Source organism: Oreochromis aureus, linkage group 5 (assembly GCF_013358895.1).
Source record: "Oreochromis aureus strain Israel breed Guangdong linkage group 5, ZZ_aureus, whole genome shotgun sequence".
Classification (NCBI taxonomy): Eukaryota; Metazoa; Chordata; class Actinopteri; order Cichliformes; family Cichlidae; genus Oreochromis; species Oreochromis aureus.
This window is the reverse complement of record NC_052946.1, coordinates 28427900-28449420: the sequence shown is the minus strand read 5'-3', so window position 1 is coordinate 28449420 and position 21521 is coordinate 28427900. Positions and strand designations below refer to the sequence as shown.

The window sequence follows — 21521 nt, the reverse complement described above, 5'->3', positions numbered from 1 at the left end:
GTGTGCACCCAGAACTCAAAAATAACTCTTCTGTTGATTACAAATGAATTTTCATTCCATCTCTGCTGCCTTTGCTATATGTTCTATACTTTTTTACTGCCCTTAAATATAGCAAAGTAGCCCCTCCAGGCTGGTAACTGTTATTATATCTGGCTAGCTAACCCATTTTATCCAACCATGTCATTTTATAAATGTGTTATTAGTGTTAGAAATATGTTTTTTGGGGGGGAGGGGTAGGAAGTACTGTAGAGTCTCTATGCTTCTCTTGTTAGTCTTTTTTTGTCTTATTATTTTTTTATTTTATCATTCACATTATTATCAGACGATGAAAAACAGGAGTAGAAGGAGAAGAATAGAAAAATAAAACGGACAGAATGAGAAGAAAAAAAGGGGCTGGATGAAAAAGTGAAGGAGTATAAAGTATAGAAGTCATTTATTAAAAACATCAAGCCTGTAAAAACTTAATACAGTTAATAACATTTCGCTTTCCACATGTATATCAGCACTACTAACGGCCAGTAACTTCTCTGTCACATGAAAAGCTATAGTAAGTATTTTGTCATCATTTAGAAAATTCATATTATGTAAGTAATTAAGATGGCATATCAGATAGATTGACGGATTGAAGCAGTCTGCAGTAGTTGTGTAAGGTGTGCTCCTCTGTAAAGTGGAATGGAAATATTGATCCTCCTGAACTGTGCTTGACTTTCCCGTGCTATAACAACTCAGTCTGATGAAGTATGAGTGTGTATGTTTGTGTGTGTTGTGTGTCCAGACATATTATAAGATCCCAATCTCTGGCCACTCATAGATGAAGGATGTATGCTGGGGGGCAAAGTCACCAACAAACCATTGAGGAAGTAGCAGAACGAGCACACACACACACACACACACACACACGCACACACACTGATACACGTATGGATATGTCATATTAGTCAAGTACAGTGCAGTGGAATAAACCTGTGGCTTTATTATCAAAAACAGGATAAAGGAGAAGACAAAAATGTAAAAGGTTAAAGATTTTCTTGGCTTAGCTTTGACATGTTGGTCCTTTTAATATTAATTTGTTTTTTATTATTAATTTCACTAGTCTTGCAATTCATTACATTTCAGACATAATTAGTATGTTTTCTGTGATTAACCATTTTAAACTCAATCCAGAGTAAAATTATGGCTTTGTACAGATATTATTGCTACAAACCACACTCATTCAACCTTTACCTCCTTGCTTCTGTGTGTTACTCTTCCAGCTTCCATCCTCTCCCTTTGGGTTTGTTTTGTCACTTCTCATTCGATCTATCTCATCTACTTACCTGCCAAATGGTGATGGAGGCATCAGTGGTGTATTTGTATTAACTTTTCTTTTCACCTGTAAACCAAAATTAAGTATTCATGCCGTATTGATAAACCTACAGGTTAAAAAATATATTTCAGGGCACCCCATTCAGTTATATATAACATAATGACAGCATAGACCATGAAATACCCCTGAGTCCCTGTTAAATTAATGGAGACCAGAGCCCATTGCTAGGACATTAGCATATGCTACATTGAATAAAAGTTGTAGGTCATTAATGCTGTCAGCAAAGTAAGACCTGTGTTGAAGACTAGATCTAAATGGATCATGAACTATTTTTTTTTTAATATTAAAAAATATATCTAATTAAGTACTGGACATAAATTTGTTTTTGTTTACTATAGAATGTGTACTAAAACACAAAATGAATGTACCTCTTTCTGAAGTACCATGCTACTTCTTTCAACTGCCCACAAATCATACACCTTGGTCAGTAGTTTCTTAACTGGAGTTGTCCAAAGTCCAATGCGACTATTTCAAATCCTATTAATAGATTGATTTGTATATTGAAACTGCTTTGTTTTATTTCTTTTATCTAATTTTCCTAATTTAAAATGAAAAAGTCATGTAGTTAATAATTTGATAGTGTGGGTGAAAGTTAAAGTTTTAACATCAGGGTACAAGACTGAATGATGGATTAATTAATGTGTTTTTATCTCCTAAAGTTAATGACCTGGTAAAGCTCTTATGAAAAAAGTATAATTTTTTGGGTGAGTGAAGTAATCATTTCACAAGTCATAGATCTTCTTATCCAATTTATTTGATTGACTGCTGGCCGGTTCACAGCTGACTTACAGTGAAGCTTTTTTTTTTTTTTAACCAAATATATCTTTGGACATGACTCTAGAATATTCCTTAGATGGTCTGTTTTGCCTCAGCATGAACTTTTTTCTTGAGAATTTGCGAAGGAAAAATATATTAATCCAACATGCAGTAGAGAAAAATTAATTGTATGCGTCAGCAACTAGATGTACTAATACATAGTTAATAGTTAGCAAAAAATAACCCATTCAGCATCTGTAAAAACAAAGTTAAATGACAGCAAATGTTTTCAGATGAGGACACATAGAAAAGCAAATTTAGGATTCAGACAGGCAGGCTGTACAGGTAGGTTGGGGAAAACAGTTGAAAGAAAATCAGGTAGTTTATCAATTTAAAATAAATACAAAGTCAGAAATAAATTTTCATTTAACTCATGAACTAATCCAATGTGTTTGTCCTTCTTCTGGGTTTTGCTCTGTTGTCATCATCGGCCTCACCTCACCATGCTTCAGAAGACATGCTTATTCCTACTCTTATTACCTGTAAGTAGAGATTTCACACCAGAAAAATTCCTTTCTCAGTCCGTTACTCTTTTTTTTTATCGCTACCTTTTGAGTCGTTACATTTTTGTCCTTTTTCATGTATACTGTTAAACCTGTATCTAAATTTACATATAAAGTATTTAATTATCAAAACATTTAAATCCTCTAAGCCATCACAGCTTTCAGAAAAATGGTCATAGTAGAATCAATCTTTCTTATTTATTTATTTTTAAGAGCCAGCTTGTCATTTGCACTGCATGATAAAATGTCTACTTTATTACCTGCCAAAGACAAATTCTTATTTGATGGTTGGTACACAAACACTGCAGCGTGCAGTCACAATAATGTTATTTGGCTTGAACATAAGTCTAGAGCAAGATAAAAGCAGGCACTTGGTAGCTTGCCAATAAAATTGCAGCAACACAGGAGAGATACAACATTATTTACAGTGTTACGCTGTAGAAATACTGACCCTCTTTAGCTGCTAGGAAAAGCAAATGTTAGGGTAAAAATGTATTCATTCATTTAATCTTTACTACATGTGACATAAACTGCATGTGAATATATTAGAAAAGGATTGGGGAAAGTGTGTAATATCAATATTAAGTTCACTTAAAGGAGATATACATTTTAACCTCAGTTTACTGTGTATGTACATTTTGCATAGTAACTGTGCTCAAATAGTTTTGCTATTAAATATTTGGAATGTAGGAAGTCTAATACTTCTGACCATTCTGCTTTACATTCACAAGTTATATTCACCTGCTATACTGACTAACCAAATGTAATAGTGTAATTAATGTAATAGTAACACTATACAAAATATGAACTCCTTATCAAAAGACTTCTTCTCATTGTTGAGTATATATTTTTGGGTGGCTGAACTAACTACAGCGTGAGTTTAGCAGTGAGGGTAAATTTCAGCCAGACTTCATCTGCATTGTTTGCACGGCCCGTCTCTTAAAGTGTTTTCACCCTAAAAGGTCAATGTAATTCACTGTTATCTTCTCTACCAAGTGGCTATTTCCTTATTAACCAGTTCTAATGAGGCACTATTATAGCTGTCTGTTCATACACGCAGAAGCACGTACAGGCACACACACCCACGCACCAGTATACCTGCACAGTCACATGCACGCTGTTGCCCCAAGCTCCTGCACAAATCCTTGCTGAGAATTTCTAAAACTCTTCACTTCTGCAGCTGTCTTCAAAGCATCTGAAAATTTCCTCCAGATCTCCAGCAGGCTCCTAACTGAGTAGAAAAGTCATCATATGCCAACACTTCTTTTTAAAACAGCCCCCCTGAGGCTTGTTGACCCACTGGAAATTGCTTTTTTATAGTATGAAACTGGCACAATTAGAAAGACAGCAGCCATCACTGTGGTTTTTCTGCTTTTGCACACTCGTGACAGTGTTTAATTTGTCTCGGCATAGAAAAAATGAGCATGACCTGCCATGCTGAATCTCATATAAATATGTCAGTGGAGACACAAGCAGACATCTTAAGAATAATCCTTGTAACAATAGTCAAAATCATACACCAACAAACCACAATAACAGCCTCGGACAAATGTACAGCTCACACACAGACTGATAGAGTAACCATGAACTCAAGGATTGTCCATAGACGACAGTTTGGATTAATACACATAGACACAAATGCACGAAGACCTTGATTTATATGAAATATTTGAATTTGAGAAAAGTCTCTCTCACACAAACCTAATATAGTTCTTGGCATTTTCTTTTGACTATAACTATCAGTACCTCTAAAGATCAAAATTCCACAATTTAAATACAATTACAAGCAGAAAAGATATGATGGAAACTAGGGGTGGGCGGTATAAACGGTATACGGTAGAAACGATATGATTGTGGCCAACGGTAGAGATTTTGACTATACCGCTCTACTGCGATAGTGCATGTTGATGGTGTCATCAAGCTGCGCCTGTTTTGGTCGAAAGCATCGCAGCAACTGCAAGCAATATCATATGCAAATTATGCCAGACGACAGTAATAGCAAGGAGACGAAGAATATGGGGAAAGCCAAAAACTGCGCTTCATCCATTTCCGTACCTTGATTCATTAATGTTGAATTCTCTCGCAGCTGCTCTATTCCCATGTTGTTGCTGTATATTAATGATTAAATTTTTTTTTTAAATATTGTGGATGGATTATCTCAGTTATTCTCCTGACTGAAGTTCTGTCTTCCTTTATGTTGGAAGTGACAGCAGAGCTGTACGTTTTAATTTTTTCAGAAATCTCTCTCATGTTTAGGTGGAAACTAGCGAGCTAACTTCCTGCTAACTTCTAACTCCGTTAGAGTTAATAAATTCTGTTTTCATGGGTGCCTGGATGTTAAACCTAATTGTTACACCTGGTAAAGCAGCAATACTGACCATTTTATTAAAGATGAAAGAATTTAGACAGTTTTTAACTCTCAGTGATGCTGCAGTGTTCGTTTGACTTTGGGACCTGAAGCGGACAGAGTTTTGGACCTAGATTACTCCGCGAGGCTCCTGACTACGGTAGCCGTAATGCTCTGACAATCGGTGCGGCTTCGTAGCTTACCAAAGTTGTACTAAAACATTTTTTGACAGATTTTTGAGCGCCGTGTACCACATAAAATCGGGGTCAGGTCAGTAAGCACAACCAGAATTCATACATAAGGCGCACCGGATTATAAGGCGCACTGTCGATTTTTGAGAAAATTAAAGGATTTTAAATGCGCCTTATAGTGCGTAAAATACGGTATACAGAAGAAAAGAATATAACGCGATATATATCGTTACCGCACATGCTTCAAATTATACCGCGATATGAATTTGAGGCCATATCCCCCAGCCCTAATGGAAACATACAAATAAACATAACATATGACAACTAAATATGTAGTAAAGGGGTAATTAATAATTAAGAAGATGATAATACACATACATTTTTTCCTGTTTTTAAAAATTGGCTGTAATGCACAGACAGTCTCACCCATATATACATAGATGCACAGTTATAGCCCAAGGAGGTTTACTGTTAGATGAGAAGGGGATTTAAATTTGCACAAGACTCCTGCAATCCTGTAGTGTGTGTTTGTGTGTTTTGGTTCACTCTCTGTCTTTTCAACCTCTATCTCTCTCTTCACCTCTCTTTATATCCCTCAATCTCTCCCTCCCTTGCTGGGTCTGTCTCTAAATCCTGTGATACGCAGATGAAAGTTTGTTTGGGCTTCGCCTGCAGCCTCCTCTGGAGCTACTGCTGTCATCCTGAAGTGACTGACTGCCTGTCTGACTTCAGCACTGGCTGGGGATGGCTCGAGGATATTTGAGCTATCTAGTTGCCAACCAAATGGCTGACGCCATTCTAGCCATAATACAGAAGTTCTCACTCAACAAAAGAAACAAATGGCGTCTCCCATGTTTGACTGGACGCCTTGAGGTTGCCGTGATCACTTGCCAAGCTTCAACTAAAATGAATGCAATTCTCTTGGCATGAGTTTGTATCAACAAGCCATACTGGCTGCCATGAAATAAATTCAGTTCAGAGTTTGCTTTCTGAAAATTGAAGAATGAATCATTTCCACAAAAACTTGAATAAGAATGTACAAGGTGCTTTTAAACATTTTTGGCCATTATCTTTCTATGTGTCAGCGATCTCGTCCATGGGGTCAAAACAGTAACTCTGCTACTGAAATATAGACATGGATGTCTAAAAGGTGAAGGAAGGAAGGAAACCGCTGTACTGTATTACCATTTTGATTTCAAATTAACGGTCTTACTTATCTTGAAAACAATATACTGGTAAATGGACTGATTCTTATATCTTAGAGCTTTTCTACTGTCCTGGAGCACTCAAAGCGCTTTATACAACATGCCACATTCACCCATTTACACAAGCACTTTCCCACGCATTCATACTCTGGATGGATGGATGCATCGAAGAGCAACTTGGAGCTAGTATCTTGCCCAAGGATATTTGGCATGCACACTGGGGGAGCCAGGGATCAAACCACAAACCTTCCGATCAGTAGATGACCTGCTTTACCTCCTGAGCTTCAGCTAAACTTTAATTCCCTGGATAGCAACTTTTGTATTTTATTATATAATTAGCAATGAGTTTTGGTAATGAATTTTACATATACAGCATTTTGGAAAAGGACCCATCAAGTGCTCAGGTTAATAGATCAAATAAGAAAGAATTAAACTTTATCCTGACGATATCTACTGATGCATTGATTCACCTCATTTCATCTCATCTCATGTCTCTCTATTATAATGTATCTTTTCTCCCACTCACACACAAAAAAAGACATTTCTGCCAAACATCTCTCATTATCAACCTATCAAACAGCTTACAATTAATGTCGCTGTGGCCACAAAGAAGTCCACGATTTTTGCCGTGGTTGCACTCGGCAGGGTAACCTTAGTACTTAATGAACTGCCACCGTGACATTCATTAAAGAAGGATTATGTCGTGCTCAGTGCCACTTAGAATATGCAAGGAATTTGTCATTTAAATGAGTCCATTATTGGTATGAATGTGTGCTAGGTCGAGGTTTGGTGAAAGAGCGGGGAGGAGAGTGGGGAAGCCTTTCACACACTACAGTTTTTTGGCTTTTGCTTTTACTTCTCCTTCCACTTCATGCCTGCTTTTGCTGCATTGTTTCTACTTCTGTCACTTTCTTCATCTTCCACCTCTATCCCGGTTTTATTTTCCTTTCATTTTTCTCCTCAACTCCCCGTTTCTTATTTTTTTTCTCCTTCTCTTCATTTTTTTTTTTATTTGGCTTTCCTTTCTTTGCTCTCCTCCTCCTCCTCCTCCTCTTCATCTCTGCCCACTTTTCTGTCAAAGTGCAGTCAGATAGTCAGGAATAGGCCACTCTAAGCTCCAATCACACAGGAGGTTTTGAGGCTCTGTCGCCTATAAATTGGTGTGGAGCATAGCAAGGTTGAACCTGGGGTTGATGGAAGGAAATGATTATGGGAGAAACTTTGTAAGGTCATTCCTTCTTTTCTCTTTTAGTTCTCCTGAAAATTTTCTTTCGAACATCGTTCATCTCACTCTCTCGTTTGTTTTTATGTTGTTGTTTTTTATTTATTGCCTCTTTATTGTTGAGCTGTTTCATTCGTCTTCCTCCTTTTTCATGTTCACTTTTCACCTCTGCTCTGTCTCTGGCTTATCATCTGTCTTTGATTTTTACTTCTCTGTCTTTCTCTCCCTGGCTTAAGTGCTTAAGGGCAACTACAGCTCATCATCTGATCCCAGGCTCTCAAAAACAAACACACACACAGACACACACACAGACACACACACACACACACGCACACACACACACACACACACACACACACACACACACACACACACACACACACACTATAATGTGTTTACTGCTTTAATTTCATATCTCTACATATCTCTCTCAGTCACAAACAAACATTATTTTTAGTATTATTCTGTTAGCCAATGGAATCATGGGGATGAAAAGGGATCTTGCCTTCGCTTTTGACCTCACACTTATTGCTTCCTGACCCTTAGTGGGCTTAACAAATGCAACACACACACACACAGCTGTTTTTTTTAAATTCATGTTTTATAGATGCTGTTTAGCCAGCTGCCCTTAAGAAACAGATTCAGTTTGTCCTTTGGATGTTTATTGACATATTTTTGGAGTACATAGTTTTAATTTCATGTCTCACTAACAACATATAGTAGTGAAACAATCCTGTAGCAAGTAAGTAAGACCCACGATTATTCACTCTAGGTATGAGTGACATTGTGTTTTCTATATTTGCCTTTTAGAGTGACTGTGCAAGACACTGCAGGTTTTCAGAGACACGTGTAAGCAGGCGTATTAGGCGGATTCGTGATAAGTCACTTAGGAACACACCCACTCACTGCCCAGTGTACACCAACAGTCCAATACAACAGACACATGTAACACTTAGACACAGCCAAAAACACTGAATGTCCAGCACCTGCAGTGCATACACAGATATCAAGGAGATCAAGCGTTTACTCATAGAAACAACAACACACATACACATCCAACTATTATAACCATTTCTTGTACACAGCCCACTATATACCATTCGTGACTAGATCTCAGATACTTAAAGTAAGCAGAAAGTTGTGTTGGTGGATTCTGAAGGAGGTTTTTCTCCTCGAAAACTCAGAGAAAGAAGTATGAGGAATTTTATAGGACAAATCTGCAAAATTTATTTATATTTACTCTATTTTGAAATACATATTAGCGATAGAGTTTGTTGATCATTCGCAAACTAAGGTACCACTTAGAAAACACTGAGAAATATATGAGGAGAAATGTATGAAGAAGGAAAGTAATGCCTCATGATCTGAAGCATACAAGATCATCTGTCAGCCATGGTGGAAGCAATGACATGGCATGGAGTCATTTCTGCTGTCTTTTTAAGACACTATTGGAAAAAAGGATATGCCAAAAAAAAAGTATCCTTTTTAGGATCTAAAAGCAAACAGTGTGGTAAGTCTGTGGCTCAGGTGGTAGACTTGGTTGTCCAGTAATTACAGGGTGGGGTGTATGATCCCTGGTCCCTCTTCATGGCAAAGTGTCCTTGGATATGACTACTGACTGCAGGTGAGAACCTCATGTAGCAGCTTCTTCAGTAAGTATTTGGCGTGAGTAGTTTAATAAATATCACACTCTATAAGTGTTTTGCAAAATTAAATGGTTCTTTTGCGAGTGTAGACAATTTACAGGTTTCCTTTAGTAGATCACTTGGGCCTTTGATTTCAAAGTAAATTCAATTAAATTGTGGTTTAAAGCGCATCCACAAGGTTATTTTTTATATCAAAACAATATAAAAAGGTACACTTCTACATTAAAGGGCAGCTATTCTGCTGAGCCTATCGGCATCCAAATCAAGCAGGTAATGAAGATCTGGCTACTCTCCCATGAATAGACTGTTCTTAGTTCAGACAGATTGACCCGTGTACCATTTAGTTATTCAATTTTAATTATAATTACTTCCAGTAATATACAGTGCATTTAATTGAAATGCACAGTGATTCATACAATTGAAACATATTTAACATCAACAAAATGCACTTGTTTGTCTTTTTTTCTAAATCACGGTATTATTGTTTTACTTCATGTGAATCGATTGTTCATGGGCACTTAAAGGCAAATGCTTGCAAAATACAACATACACTGCGAAATAGATATTTTCTGATTTTATAATTTAATGTTCTGTAGCCTTTAGTATCCAATTATTCTGATAGTGAAGCTCTTTTAGTCTTTTAAAGTCTTTTAAATCCAGGGAAAATGAGACTACATGTTTTTAGCCTTTTTCACACTTTAAAATTTGACAAGCCTTCTGGGCTCCTAATGACACACAAAGTCTGGAGAGTGGTCAGGATTTGGACACAGCTGTCTAGTCAAGGTGATGTCCAAGCCAAGAGTTTCCTCATATAGAAATGAGTCAAACTGCAGAGCTTATTTAAGTCACACTGTCGAACTGTTCTGTATCTAGAGAACAATATGTCACACTGATATTTAAAGTAGCACGTTAATTATCACTTCTGTGTTCATCAGTCATTTTTTGGGAGCAGTTTTTAGAAGATGACCAAGTGGATAAATAGGTAACTCTCATGCGGTGTTGAAAGCCAATGAGTAAAAATATATTTTAGGATGGGATTTGAAAAGACTGACGGTCGGGGCCTTCTGGAGAGGTAAATCATTCCACATTTTCAGCGCCACAACCACGAATGCCCGGTCACCTCTGTGAACCAGCCTCGACTTAGAAGTGGCCAAGAGCAAGAGATCACTTGATCTTAGAGCTCTAGGGGGCATATAAGGCTGCAGTAAGTCAGACAGATATTCTGGAGCCTGACCGTTCAGAGATTTATAAGTCATCAACAAAATTTTGTTTTTAATTCTGTATTTAATTTTGTATTTCATTTTATATAGTACTTTATTCTATGAATTTAAGCAGTTTTTGGACTGTGGCAGTAAGCCGGCATAACAGGAGGAAACCCACACAGCAAACTCCACACAACAAGGTCCAAGCTTGGGTTCAAACCAGAAACCTTCTTGCTTTGAGGTTACAGTACTAACCACTATATTATCATGTTGTATAGAATATGATAGTAAAAGTACGCTTTATCTTGATATTTCCGTTAGTTCTGGTGAATCTACTGGACAATGTCAGATTGTAATGGTTTTCTGTCACTTCTACCATCTGGTCTCTCAGTGGACCTAAAACTGAAGGTTCAGGCAAAACTCAAAATAGTCGATGCAGAATGGCCAACAGATGGGCGTTGTGGCAGATAAGTGGAAGAAAAAATATCAAAGGATACATTCACACTCAAGGGGCATCTCATCAGCAGTCACTGCATAACTACCCTTACCATTATATACAGTCACTTTAGAAGCCCCACATGTTCCAGAAGTACTGAATGTCAACCTCTCCACATTGAATCAGATCACCTATATTTTTCCCCTTGCTGTAGTAATATAAGAGGGGACAAAATAACAGCTTACCCTGTAATTTCTAAGGCTTTTCTATACATACATAGGCCATTTGTAAAACGCTTTTTTATGCAGTTTGCTCATTTTTCAACAGGAAACAGTTTCAATTTTTGGAAAAACCCCTTAGAATGATATGGAGAATTTTTTTTTATTGTTGGTGTAAACTGGTAGAAGACACCTTTTGAAAAGATGATGCAGATGCACATGTTTACTTGCTGATTGGGTTTAACTACTCATTATTCCATTGTTTGTCATGACTAAGCGAGCACATCCAATTTTAAATGTGGAGCAATTTTTAAAAATAGCCAGCATTTCTCTGTTTATTGTGTAAACTTAAACTACGTTGTATGTCAAAATGATATCCCTAGTCATTTTGACCTGTAGTTTCAAAAATATATCTTTTATATAATATTTGCTGTGAAATGTATCTCTGCCTACACTATAGTGCTCAGAACTCACTGTTCATTCTTATATCACCATTTATTCTCTTTTGTTTCAAGTCACTGCATATAATGAAGAAAATGTTCTCTTTTCTTAGTGTTCTCGCCATAACTCATCTTCCAAAGAGTATTGTTGTTCCGTAAAGAATATTTCTTTGCATATGTGCCTTTGTGTTGATGTAAGGAATTGCATGCATTTCTGTATGTGAATAATTCATCTTTGTGTATCCTTGTTTTTATGTTTTTGAACATTTATAGAAAGTTGGCCAAAAAGCAGAAGGAAACTGCTAGCAGCTCCACTCAGCAGAGGGAGATGGGTCCAGTCACCACAGCTGATAAGAGCACCACTAAAGTCAGCACCTTACACAAAGATGACCCCTTTTCCACCTCCAACCAGGACCTCAATGGGTTCAGTAAGTCAAAATGCTCCACAGTTCTAGCCCTAACGTGCATCCAGAAGATATCAGCTTTAAATGGCACCCTAATGTTGTTTTGCAGGAAAATATAATACTACATTGTGCTATCCAATTGTATACCAAGAATTATTAACAATACACAACATGTCTGCGAGACATTGTATTCTTTCTGCAAAGCGTTAAGAAAAAAGAACAAAAACCCCACAGATTAAAATAATTTGCTGTTTCTCTGTAAGTTAACTTACACATTATAAAGTTTCTTTTCCCCTTGTCACTCCCTAAAATATGCATATGCTAGGACTCTGTACCATTAATCATTTTGTCACATTCATTTATTCAAATAGTGGACATTTCATTTTTATAATAAAACTCTCCATATGGCCGTCTTTCACCCATAGTGTGTTGTGCTGCTTCACTAGCCTCCATCGTACTTAGTGCTGTTTTAACAATTTTCAGCTGAGCTCTCTATTTTTTCCCTTTATGTGGTGCTTTATACAATACGGTATAAGTGTGCATATCCTCTTTCACAGCATATTCCACACATTTCAACTACAATCTTGTGAGAGTTGGCAGGCCTTGATTTGTTGGGGAGTAGTCCCAGCTTTTTATAAAACTGTGTGTCATTCTGATGTAATTAGACAAGACCTCTCAGGAGGGCATTTTCACTTGAAAATGTCATGCTGGCCTTTTGGGAGTGCTTGACCACTGAAAGCCAGGGATGGTGAAGAGGGACTAAGTACCAAGCTAATGCTGGACGTAATTGCCTGCACTCTTTTTCTAACTGTCTGTGCTGCAGTTTTGATGTAAAATAATGTTTTTGTACTGAAAATACTTAAAGCAGACCACTTTTATCTGGAGTGTAGGACCTATATATACTGTAAAATTAGCAGGTGATGTTTTAATTTTGAGAGGTTACTTGCTTTCAAATAGACCTTGCAATTAGTTTTTGCATTTGCAACATATAGAAAAAGGAGCTAACCTTCATCTTGACATTTAATGTTTTATCAGCCATAAGTCCACAAGTCTTTGGACAATGACAATGATTTTTTTGGTAATTTTGCCAGTTTACTGACACAGTACACCTTAAAACAATTGATCAGATGACATTGAAGGGCAGACTTTGATCTTTAATTCAAGGGATTAAACACATGCTTTGGATTTATTGTTTAAGAATTGCAGCAATTCGTGCACAGTCTCACTTTTTCAAAGGCTCAAAAGTAATTTGACAACTGACTTCAATGTTTTTATGGCTAGGTGAGGCTTGTTCCCTCATTACTTTAGTTAAGATATATAATATATAAGAGAAAGAGAAAAAGATTTTAAAAAAACTTCTACAGTTGATTCCAACTTTTTAACTTGCATTTAGTAGCTGTTTCAGTATAATGTCCAAAGAGATGCTGACGCAAATGAAGAAGCCCATCATTAGAGTGAAAAACCCAATAACAGAGTGGAATCATACCAACCCAATGCATAGCACATTATCTGGTGGGTGGAGGCATGCTGGGGCATGTATGGGTGTCACTGGAACCGTGTTATTAGTATTCATTGATAATCTAACTGGTGATGAAAGTAGCATGATGAATTCTAAAGTGTACGTACAAGGCTGTCTCTGCTCAGATTCAGCCTAATGCTGAAAAACTGATCAGAGAGCACCTCAGTGTAAACAGATAATGACCTAAACCATAATGCAAATACAACCAAAGATTTTCTCAAGGAAGAGAAATGGGATACTTTTGAATGCCCAAGTGAATGACCTGATCTGGAAGCTGGAAACTGAAGGCAGAAAGACCCATAAAAAAGCAGCAGCTGATGGTGGATGCACTAAAGACCAATCAGAGTATCTCAAAGGCAGAAATAGCATTTGGTGATGTCTATCAGGCAGTAATTGCACAGAGGCAATGAATACAAAGAAATATGTTATTAAACAAAAACTTATGGACCAAACTGTAATTCCCTTTATTCAATTAGAAACAACTACCCTAGGTCTATAAATATGTTTATGGTTTTTGAATGTATAAGACAGAAGCTTGACATCCTCTGCTTCTTGAGAGCTTACTAGACCTTCCCTGTAGCCAAACAAAATTTCAGCATTGAAACTGAATTTCTTTATGAAATTTTTCAGAATATGTGAAATGAAGATTTGGATATGTAAAAGAGACTTGACTTTGCCCCTTGTGAGCTTAGGAAAGATGGTACAAAACTTTGTCAAGGTTACACATATAACTCTTCTCTTTTTTTGTTCTGTGCTTACAGTGTCTTGTGAATATTTGAAAAAGAAATAAAGAAATTGTACACACACACACACACACACACACACACACACACACACACACACACACACACACACCATAGTCACCAATCCAAGCTCAGTCTTAATGAGACAGAGAAAAATGCTGACACAAGATAGGGGACCCAATAATATTTGCGGAAATGGACCCTCACAGGGCAAATAACCTTTTTGTGTTATTGCGTTTTCACCCAGTCACCAGCTTACTTCACAGGACATTGCTGCCAAAGCAGATTTCTTTTTGTATGCAGGTACACTCCTCACTGTATTAAAGTTGAGCTTCTTTCTCCGGCACATTAGCATACAGTGCCGGTACACATGAGACGTGAGGGATTTTATCATAGAAGAGGAGAAAATATGTTGTTTGGGGGTATTAGGAGAGGAGAGCATAGGGAAGAGACTAGAGAATAGGCAGAGGAAAGAGGACAATGGAGAGAGAAGACGAAACTTAAATAATCAGCAGTAGAGAAATTGGGCCATTGTATCAGAAAACATTACAGCAAACAGAGTATCATAGTTTGAATAACAATTAGGCGGGACGGGTGAATGGATGTGTAGTGGGTGTGTGTGTGTGTGTGTGTGTGTGTGTGTGTGTGTGTGTGTGTGTGTGTGTGTGCACGTGCGCATGTGTGCTTAATGGGGATTCATCATCCATCCATTTTTTTAGGACATTAGTCTACTGCCACTTTTTCTAAATAAACACTATTCCTTTTTATTTGGGAAGAGAGAATATCACACATTGGTTATAGAATCTGTTCTTGGTGTTTCACAAGGACTTTCATTATTACATAGTAATCTGGTTATCAGGAATATTCCTAAAGTAAGAGACGATTCCTGAAACCACCTTACCCATTGGAAACCGCAAAATGACAGCAGAGTTTTTTGTTGTTGTTGTTGTTGTGTTTAAAAAGAAAAACTTATCAAATCTTTGTGGAGTTTGCATGTTCTTCTCTGTTTCTGTGGGTTTGCTACTCCAGGTTTCTTCCATAATCCAAAGACATGCCATTAGTGGGCTCAGGTGATTCTAAATATCCTCTAGGTATGTATGTGAGTGTGAATGTTTGTCTGTCTCTTTGTGTGAGCCCAGAGACAGACAAGCCACCTGTCCAGGGTGCACCCTGCCTCTCGCTCTACTCACTCCAGCCCCTGGAAGATGGATGGAATCTAACACTAGCACTAATTCCAAATATAATATATAACTACTATATGCTTAAATAAACAATACAAATGGAATGTATCTGGGAAACCAAAGAAAAATGACATAGGAGAAACAGCAACAATGTAGAGATGAGAAAAACAGGAGTTACAGAGGAAAAGATGGAAAATAAATGCACATTATCTTGTGATCTGCTCAGTGAACATAAAAGGAACCTTTTCACTTTAGACCATCAAATTTCACAGATAATAAAAAACAAACACATTCATAAGTGATGTCTATGCTAACATGTAAATGAGCCGAGTGGCTACAGACAAAGAACAGTCACCTTTGAGTGGCATAAACATGTGCACCCATATGCTTAAAGGTCTTAAGAGATATTATGTATGTAGGTTAGCTATGCTATATAATGTGGATTATTGAACAGGCTAGCTAGCATATAATATGTAACAGTCAGTCTCCCATCACTCCCCTTAGGGTTTGTCTTATTGTATTTGTTTATATGTGGGCCTCTGTCTATCCCAGATATCATTTATTTATGGCCCCTAGAAGTCTCTGTGTATATGTGAAAGGTATAGTGTATGTGCAAGGACTTATAGGTTTTAGTCACTATTTAATAAACCAAGTCCCAGTGGTCAGTCACATTTATTACCAATGACATATCTGCTAAACCACTTTCAGCTTTGCTTCATTGACCTTATTCCCATGGTGGCCAATTTGAACTGGCAATAGCAATTTTGACTAACCACCTCGATGAGACAGAATGTTACAAGAATTTTAGTAAACTAAAACTCAGTAAACTAAAAAGTGCACTGTAATGCTTTTGTTCCATCTGTAACTGGGCTGTTATGCACTGGATTTAAGGGTATACTGAGACAGATCTGTCACTCTCATTTGGAGTGATAACTGTGTGTCCAGAGTTCACCGTTCATATTTCTGTGTATTGCTAGGAGACATATGTAATTGTCAACTAATAAGTGACAAATTACATGAATACTATTGTTACTTTTCAAGGGATGTGTGAAAATAACAAAACGTGTCCAGGTTGAAAAAAATGAGACAGGGAGGCAAAATTGTTCAATTAAAGGCTTTTATTAATTTCTATTACTAATTAAACTAAAAGAGACGGAGAAGCGGCTATCACCTTTAAAAAAAAAGAAAAACAACAAAACCCAGGAGTTGTTCACTAAACTGAAAAGTAAGTCAAAAAGCTAAATGACCGAAACACACTGCTTCCAACAAAGCAGGAATACACAGCCACCGCACATACAGCTAATAATCTGTAAAACCAACAAGGATCTAGACCGGGGGTGGGGAAACTCCAGGCCTCAAGGGCCGGTGTCCCGCAGGTTTTATATGTGTCCTTGAGCCAACACAGCTGATTTATATGGCTAAATTATGTCCTCAGCATCTGTTGAAGTTCTTCAGAGACCTGGTAATGAACTAATCATTTGATTCAGGTGTGTTGACCCAGGTTGATATCTAAAACCTGCAGGACTCCGGCCCTTGAGGCCTGGAGTTTCCCACCCCTGCTCTAGACTTTACCTTTCTCTCTCGCCTTAAGCTCTACAAAAAGGGTGGCACCTATGGCAGGAAGGGTCAAATTAGCACATGCAAGTACTGTGTTTACAATTTCTTATCAATGACTTCTTTAAAAATGTTGTTTTAGTCCAAACTACTATCATTGGTATGGGTTATAAATATAAATAAATCATAAATCCTACAGAATGCTTATATTGTGTTTTCTAAAACAAATTGTGATCTTCCTATCCATTGGTCTTTTTCGGCTTCGTTTTTGCACCAGACTTTAGTGCACAATTATTGGAATATGAGCCCTGTTATCCTCAAAATTCAATATTGTTAGCTATAATGGTGCCATTAGTTTTATTGAGTTGCCCCCTGAACTGCTGAATATAGGATACTGATCTGTCTTTCTGTGGATTTTTTTTGAAAAATTTCATGTCGTATGATATTATGTTTTTGCTTTTTTTTTCTTATCAAACCTGACCCTCTTCTTTTTGGACCTCTTGATTCATGTACCTCTTCTCCTTCTCATGTTGCATGTTTCACTTTCTTACTCTTATGCTTGTTTCATCTAAAACTTCACTGTACAACTTTTCATTTTATATATATTTTTTGCTCTTATTCCTTTACCTACCATAAATTCCTCTTCATTCTGCCCCATCGTTCCTGTCTACATTTACTTCTCCTTGTCCACCCTAACCTCCTTCTCTCTTTCCCTTTCTCTCTCGCATCCTCCTTTTTCATCTTCTGCCTTTTTTATTGTTTTGAATTCTCTTTTTCACCTTCTTTTCACCTTTCTGTCTCCTTCCCAGCTTCTCCTTCTCCCTGCTCCTTCTCAGTGCAAGGAAGCAAGATGCTGCAGAGCAAATCCCTGCTGAATTCCTACTACTCAGGTACACACACATCCTCACACACTATCTGTCTGTCTTTCTTTTAATTTTACATCGAAGTGAATGCTATTCATAACTGAGCACTTGTGTTTTCATTTATGACTGTGAATATCTTTGCAGTGTCCAAAGAGCCAGTTCCAGCCACAACTTCTATAGGTAAGAATTTGGATTTCTATGAGTTTCCTTTCTCAAGGCATAAATCTGATGTACTAATGTTTGCAATACGCAATTTATTGCTAATTGCACTGATACATGAAGCAGAAAAAATGCATGTCTTATTTTTTGTGCTTGATCTTGAAATGAACTTTAGTCCCCTTGTGTTGAGAAAACAGCACAACTTTTGTAAATCACTCATAAAACTAATCACACCTATGAGAGCTATTTGGGGATTGTACTCACACGCTAGGAGAAATGTGTCCACACACAATCACATCATTTACACAAGGACAGAATGAAATGTCAAAACCATTTTCCTGTACCTTCTTTCTGTTTTTTTTCTCTTCATTTCCTCCCTCTCTTCCCTTCTGTTGGCCAGATTGACACATTCTTTGCCAAGAAGGTTGGCTCAAGCCACTGCCAAAGTGTGACGTCTGTGTATAGCTTGTCTTTGCATAAGTGAACCACTTCACACAGTCTCACACATTCTGCACATGCAAAGGATTTTACAGGAAAGTTTGTTTTATGTGATTATAGTTATCAGTCAGCTCCTAGCTCATCCTCTTCTTGCCACACCTCCTCTTGCCAGTGTTCTCGTTTTTCTCCAAATGTTCTGCTTCCACTTTCCGCTCTTTCTTTTGATTGTGGAGTTTCTCCGTTCTTTTTCACTGTTTCTATTTTATCATTTTTCGCAGTATTGTCCAAAAGCCAACCCCATTTCTTTGTAGTTTGCTAGGAAGATTGCAAATGGGTGCTGTTCCTGCCCTAAAAAAACCTCACCAAAGCAAAGTAGACAGTTGTAGAAAAATATAACTTTTATTCTATAGCAGTGATCCAACTTTAATGTATTTGAGCTTCTTTTCTGCAATTCATGCAGTTGGTACAGAGGTTTCTGTGCCATTTGCCGATGAACATCAAGGCATGATGAAGCAGAATGCAAACAAATGCTTGAGCGATTTGTGCAATGGCACAAATTTGCTGTCATACATCTTCATGGTATGACATTAGTGTTTTATGGAACCATCTGTTCTTACTACAGTTCGAAAATCAAGGGATGTAAAATGAAACTTTGATCATTACTCTAAGAAAAATCTGCTACAATTAATACACAAAATATATAAAAAAAATAGATTTCATCCAGCGAAAAAATAAATAGCACAGCTTACATATTTTTAAGGTCTAAGAAATGAAAAAAAAGGTTTCCTGGATTTAATAAAGTTTTATCTCTTCCTGCATAAATGTCATCTATAGTCATCATATAGCTGCAGTGTAGGTGTTGGTTGCACATCCTGCTAAGCATAACAGTTTAGGTTATTATCATCAACATCATTAACCAAGGTAACAAGGCAGAGTGTAGAAGAGAAAAAAGAGGATAGAGAGAGGAATAGGAAATACAGACGTTAAAAATAGAAATAAACCAGACAATATGAATCAGTACCTTCCATTTTAGCATAAGTTTTCTTTCCCATTTAATCCATGTCGACATGCATCTGTTAGTTAACACAACTGACTTTACTAAAGTCATTTGTGAAATAGTGCAATAATAACCTCAATGTATTTATACATTGTAAGCATAGTGGTCAGAAGACTTCCATTCTTTTACTAACTTTCTAAGATGATTTTAAATATATTGGAAATGGCAGTGTTTTCATTATTTTCAGTCTGTAATACCCTAACTTAACTTAAAGAAATCCACATACTTTTGATGTCTTCTATTGACCATAAATTTAAAGAACAAACAAAACAGCCTCTGTTGCAAAACAGGAAAACAATGTGAAAGCTACGCTTGAACCAACTTGACCAAGCACACAGCAAATAGTACATATAAATCACTGCAAGACTGAATGTTAAAATACCCGTTTAATCATTTTCCTCTAGTCATACATTATCACTTTAACACTTTAATTTCTAATGAGTCCAATAGTTCCTTTTTTTCTAGGTGACTTCTAAAGGCAGCTGAACTTCAATCTATAATAAATGGATAGAAATCATATTACTTTAAAAGTAAGATTCCTACATTTAAATACATTTCAATGCCATTCAGGCTTTTCAAAATGGATAATAGTAGCAGGAGCCTCAATGATGCTAGTGAGGGTCATTTTTCAATAGCTTTCAGGAAGAGCTGAGATAGGTGCAGAGAGAGAGAGAGAGAGAGAGAGGGAAAGTTATTAAGAAGACAGTAAAAGAGACATAGAGATTGAAGGATCAAAGGGAAGTAAAAGGAGCTTGAATAAATCCACTATGCAAAGAAAAGCTTTTTTTTTTCTTTCTTTTCCTTTTTTTTGCTTTGTTTTGTTTCTTTCTGGGGCAGCAGGAGGGCATGTGTGTTTAGACGCAGGTGGTTTTTTTGGCTCCGCAAAGGGTATTCCATAGAAATGCACACACAACCTTGCTGTTTCTCTCCTTAAGTTTTTGTTGCACGATATAGACAAAAATGCAAATATATGGATCAAGACTCAAGAACACATCACAAAGTTACAAATACACGGAGTACACACTCACAAATATCCATATGCACATACACCCAGCACAGTGTTAACACTGATGCGACATAAATCCTGTGGATCAGTACAAAGCCACAGCGGCATAGTGTGCATTTTATGTGCAAACACGTTTTTGTCTAAAAATCAATTTGTTAGACACTGATGTATGTTAAGAGGTTACGCAACACTGTTCTCTGTCAGTTCACAAAGGAAGTGTCAGCCTTTTATACCCTGCCAAGGACAATCCTTTGCTGCTGTTAACACAGAAGTCATGTTTTTCCATGGATCAGGAGCTTTCTGCGGTTAATTAGGTACACACAGTTGCACAAATACTATGACAAACACAGACGCATAGGAGCTCAAGAAAAAGACAATAAAAATCTGTAATTTAAATTCCCCTTTGCATATTCCTGCTTGCCTTTAAAAACCTTAAAGTTGGGAAAACTCAAATCAACAGAAGGCTACAGCTTCAAAAGGCTTTGACTGAATTTGACTGAAGGCAGAAGTGCATTAAAACGGATCATTTGTTCAGTATATTAATTTGCTCCCCTAAATCATGATCAGGGTACAGCACAGCCTTAGTGGTTAAAAGATGACCGGAGGACACCTTTTTGGCCCTGGTGGAAGTAGCACATTACTATAGGTAACTGTAAATATGTCAGGTTTTGGGGTATTTTTTATCAGTACCTTTTCTACTCTTACTGTATAGTAAGGCTCATTACAATGTGTAATGTAGATTTTGTTGAGAACAGTGTGTACCTAACATATTTTTAACACCTGGACTTTTACTTTGTTCCGTACTTTATGGGGTTTAAGTTTAGAGCTAGGTTCTTCCATTTTAACGAACAATTTAAGGTCCCTTAAAAAGCTGCTGTGATTGAAAAGGGCCAATACATACAAGTGAAGGACATCTTTGTTCAAAAAAATGATACGCAGGAAAAGTGCTGAAAAGATTTTGAGCAAACTAACATAATGAAAAGATGAGAATCCTTGATTTTTTTT

The 21521-nt window shown here is 37.1% G+C and overlaps 1 protein-coding gene across 4 annotated transcripts in view; it reads left to right on the top strand.

The window, feature by feature from the left end:
- ptprt (protein tyrosine phosphatase receptor type T) overlaps nucleotides 1-21521 on the top strand; it is a 313011-nt gene that overhangs the window by 227353 nt on the left and 64137 nt on the right. For 2 of the 4 annotated variants that reach the window (XM_039612109.1, XM_039612107.1), the window contains exons 17-20: nucleotides 2635-2664; nucleotides 11866-12020; nucleotides 17803-17883; nucleotides 18001-18036. In XM_039612109.1, the coding sequence (XP_039468043.1) occupies nucleotides 2635-2664; nucleotides 11866-12020; nucleotides 17803-17883; nucleotides 18001-18036 (302 nt within the window). The remainder of the gene's footprint in view (nucleotides 1-2634; nucleotides 2665-11865; nucleotides 12021-17802; nucleotides 17884-18000; nucleotides 18037-21521) is intronic. The other 2 variants (XM_039612110.1, XM_039612108.1) reach the window with 1 other exon arrangement.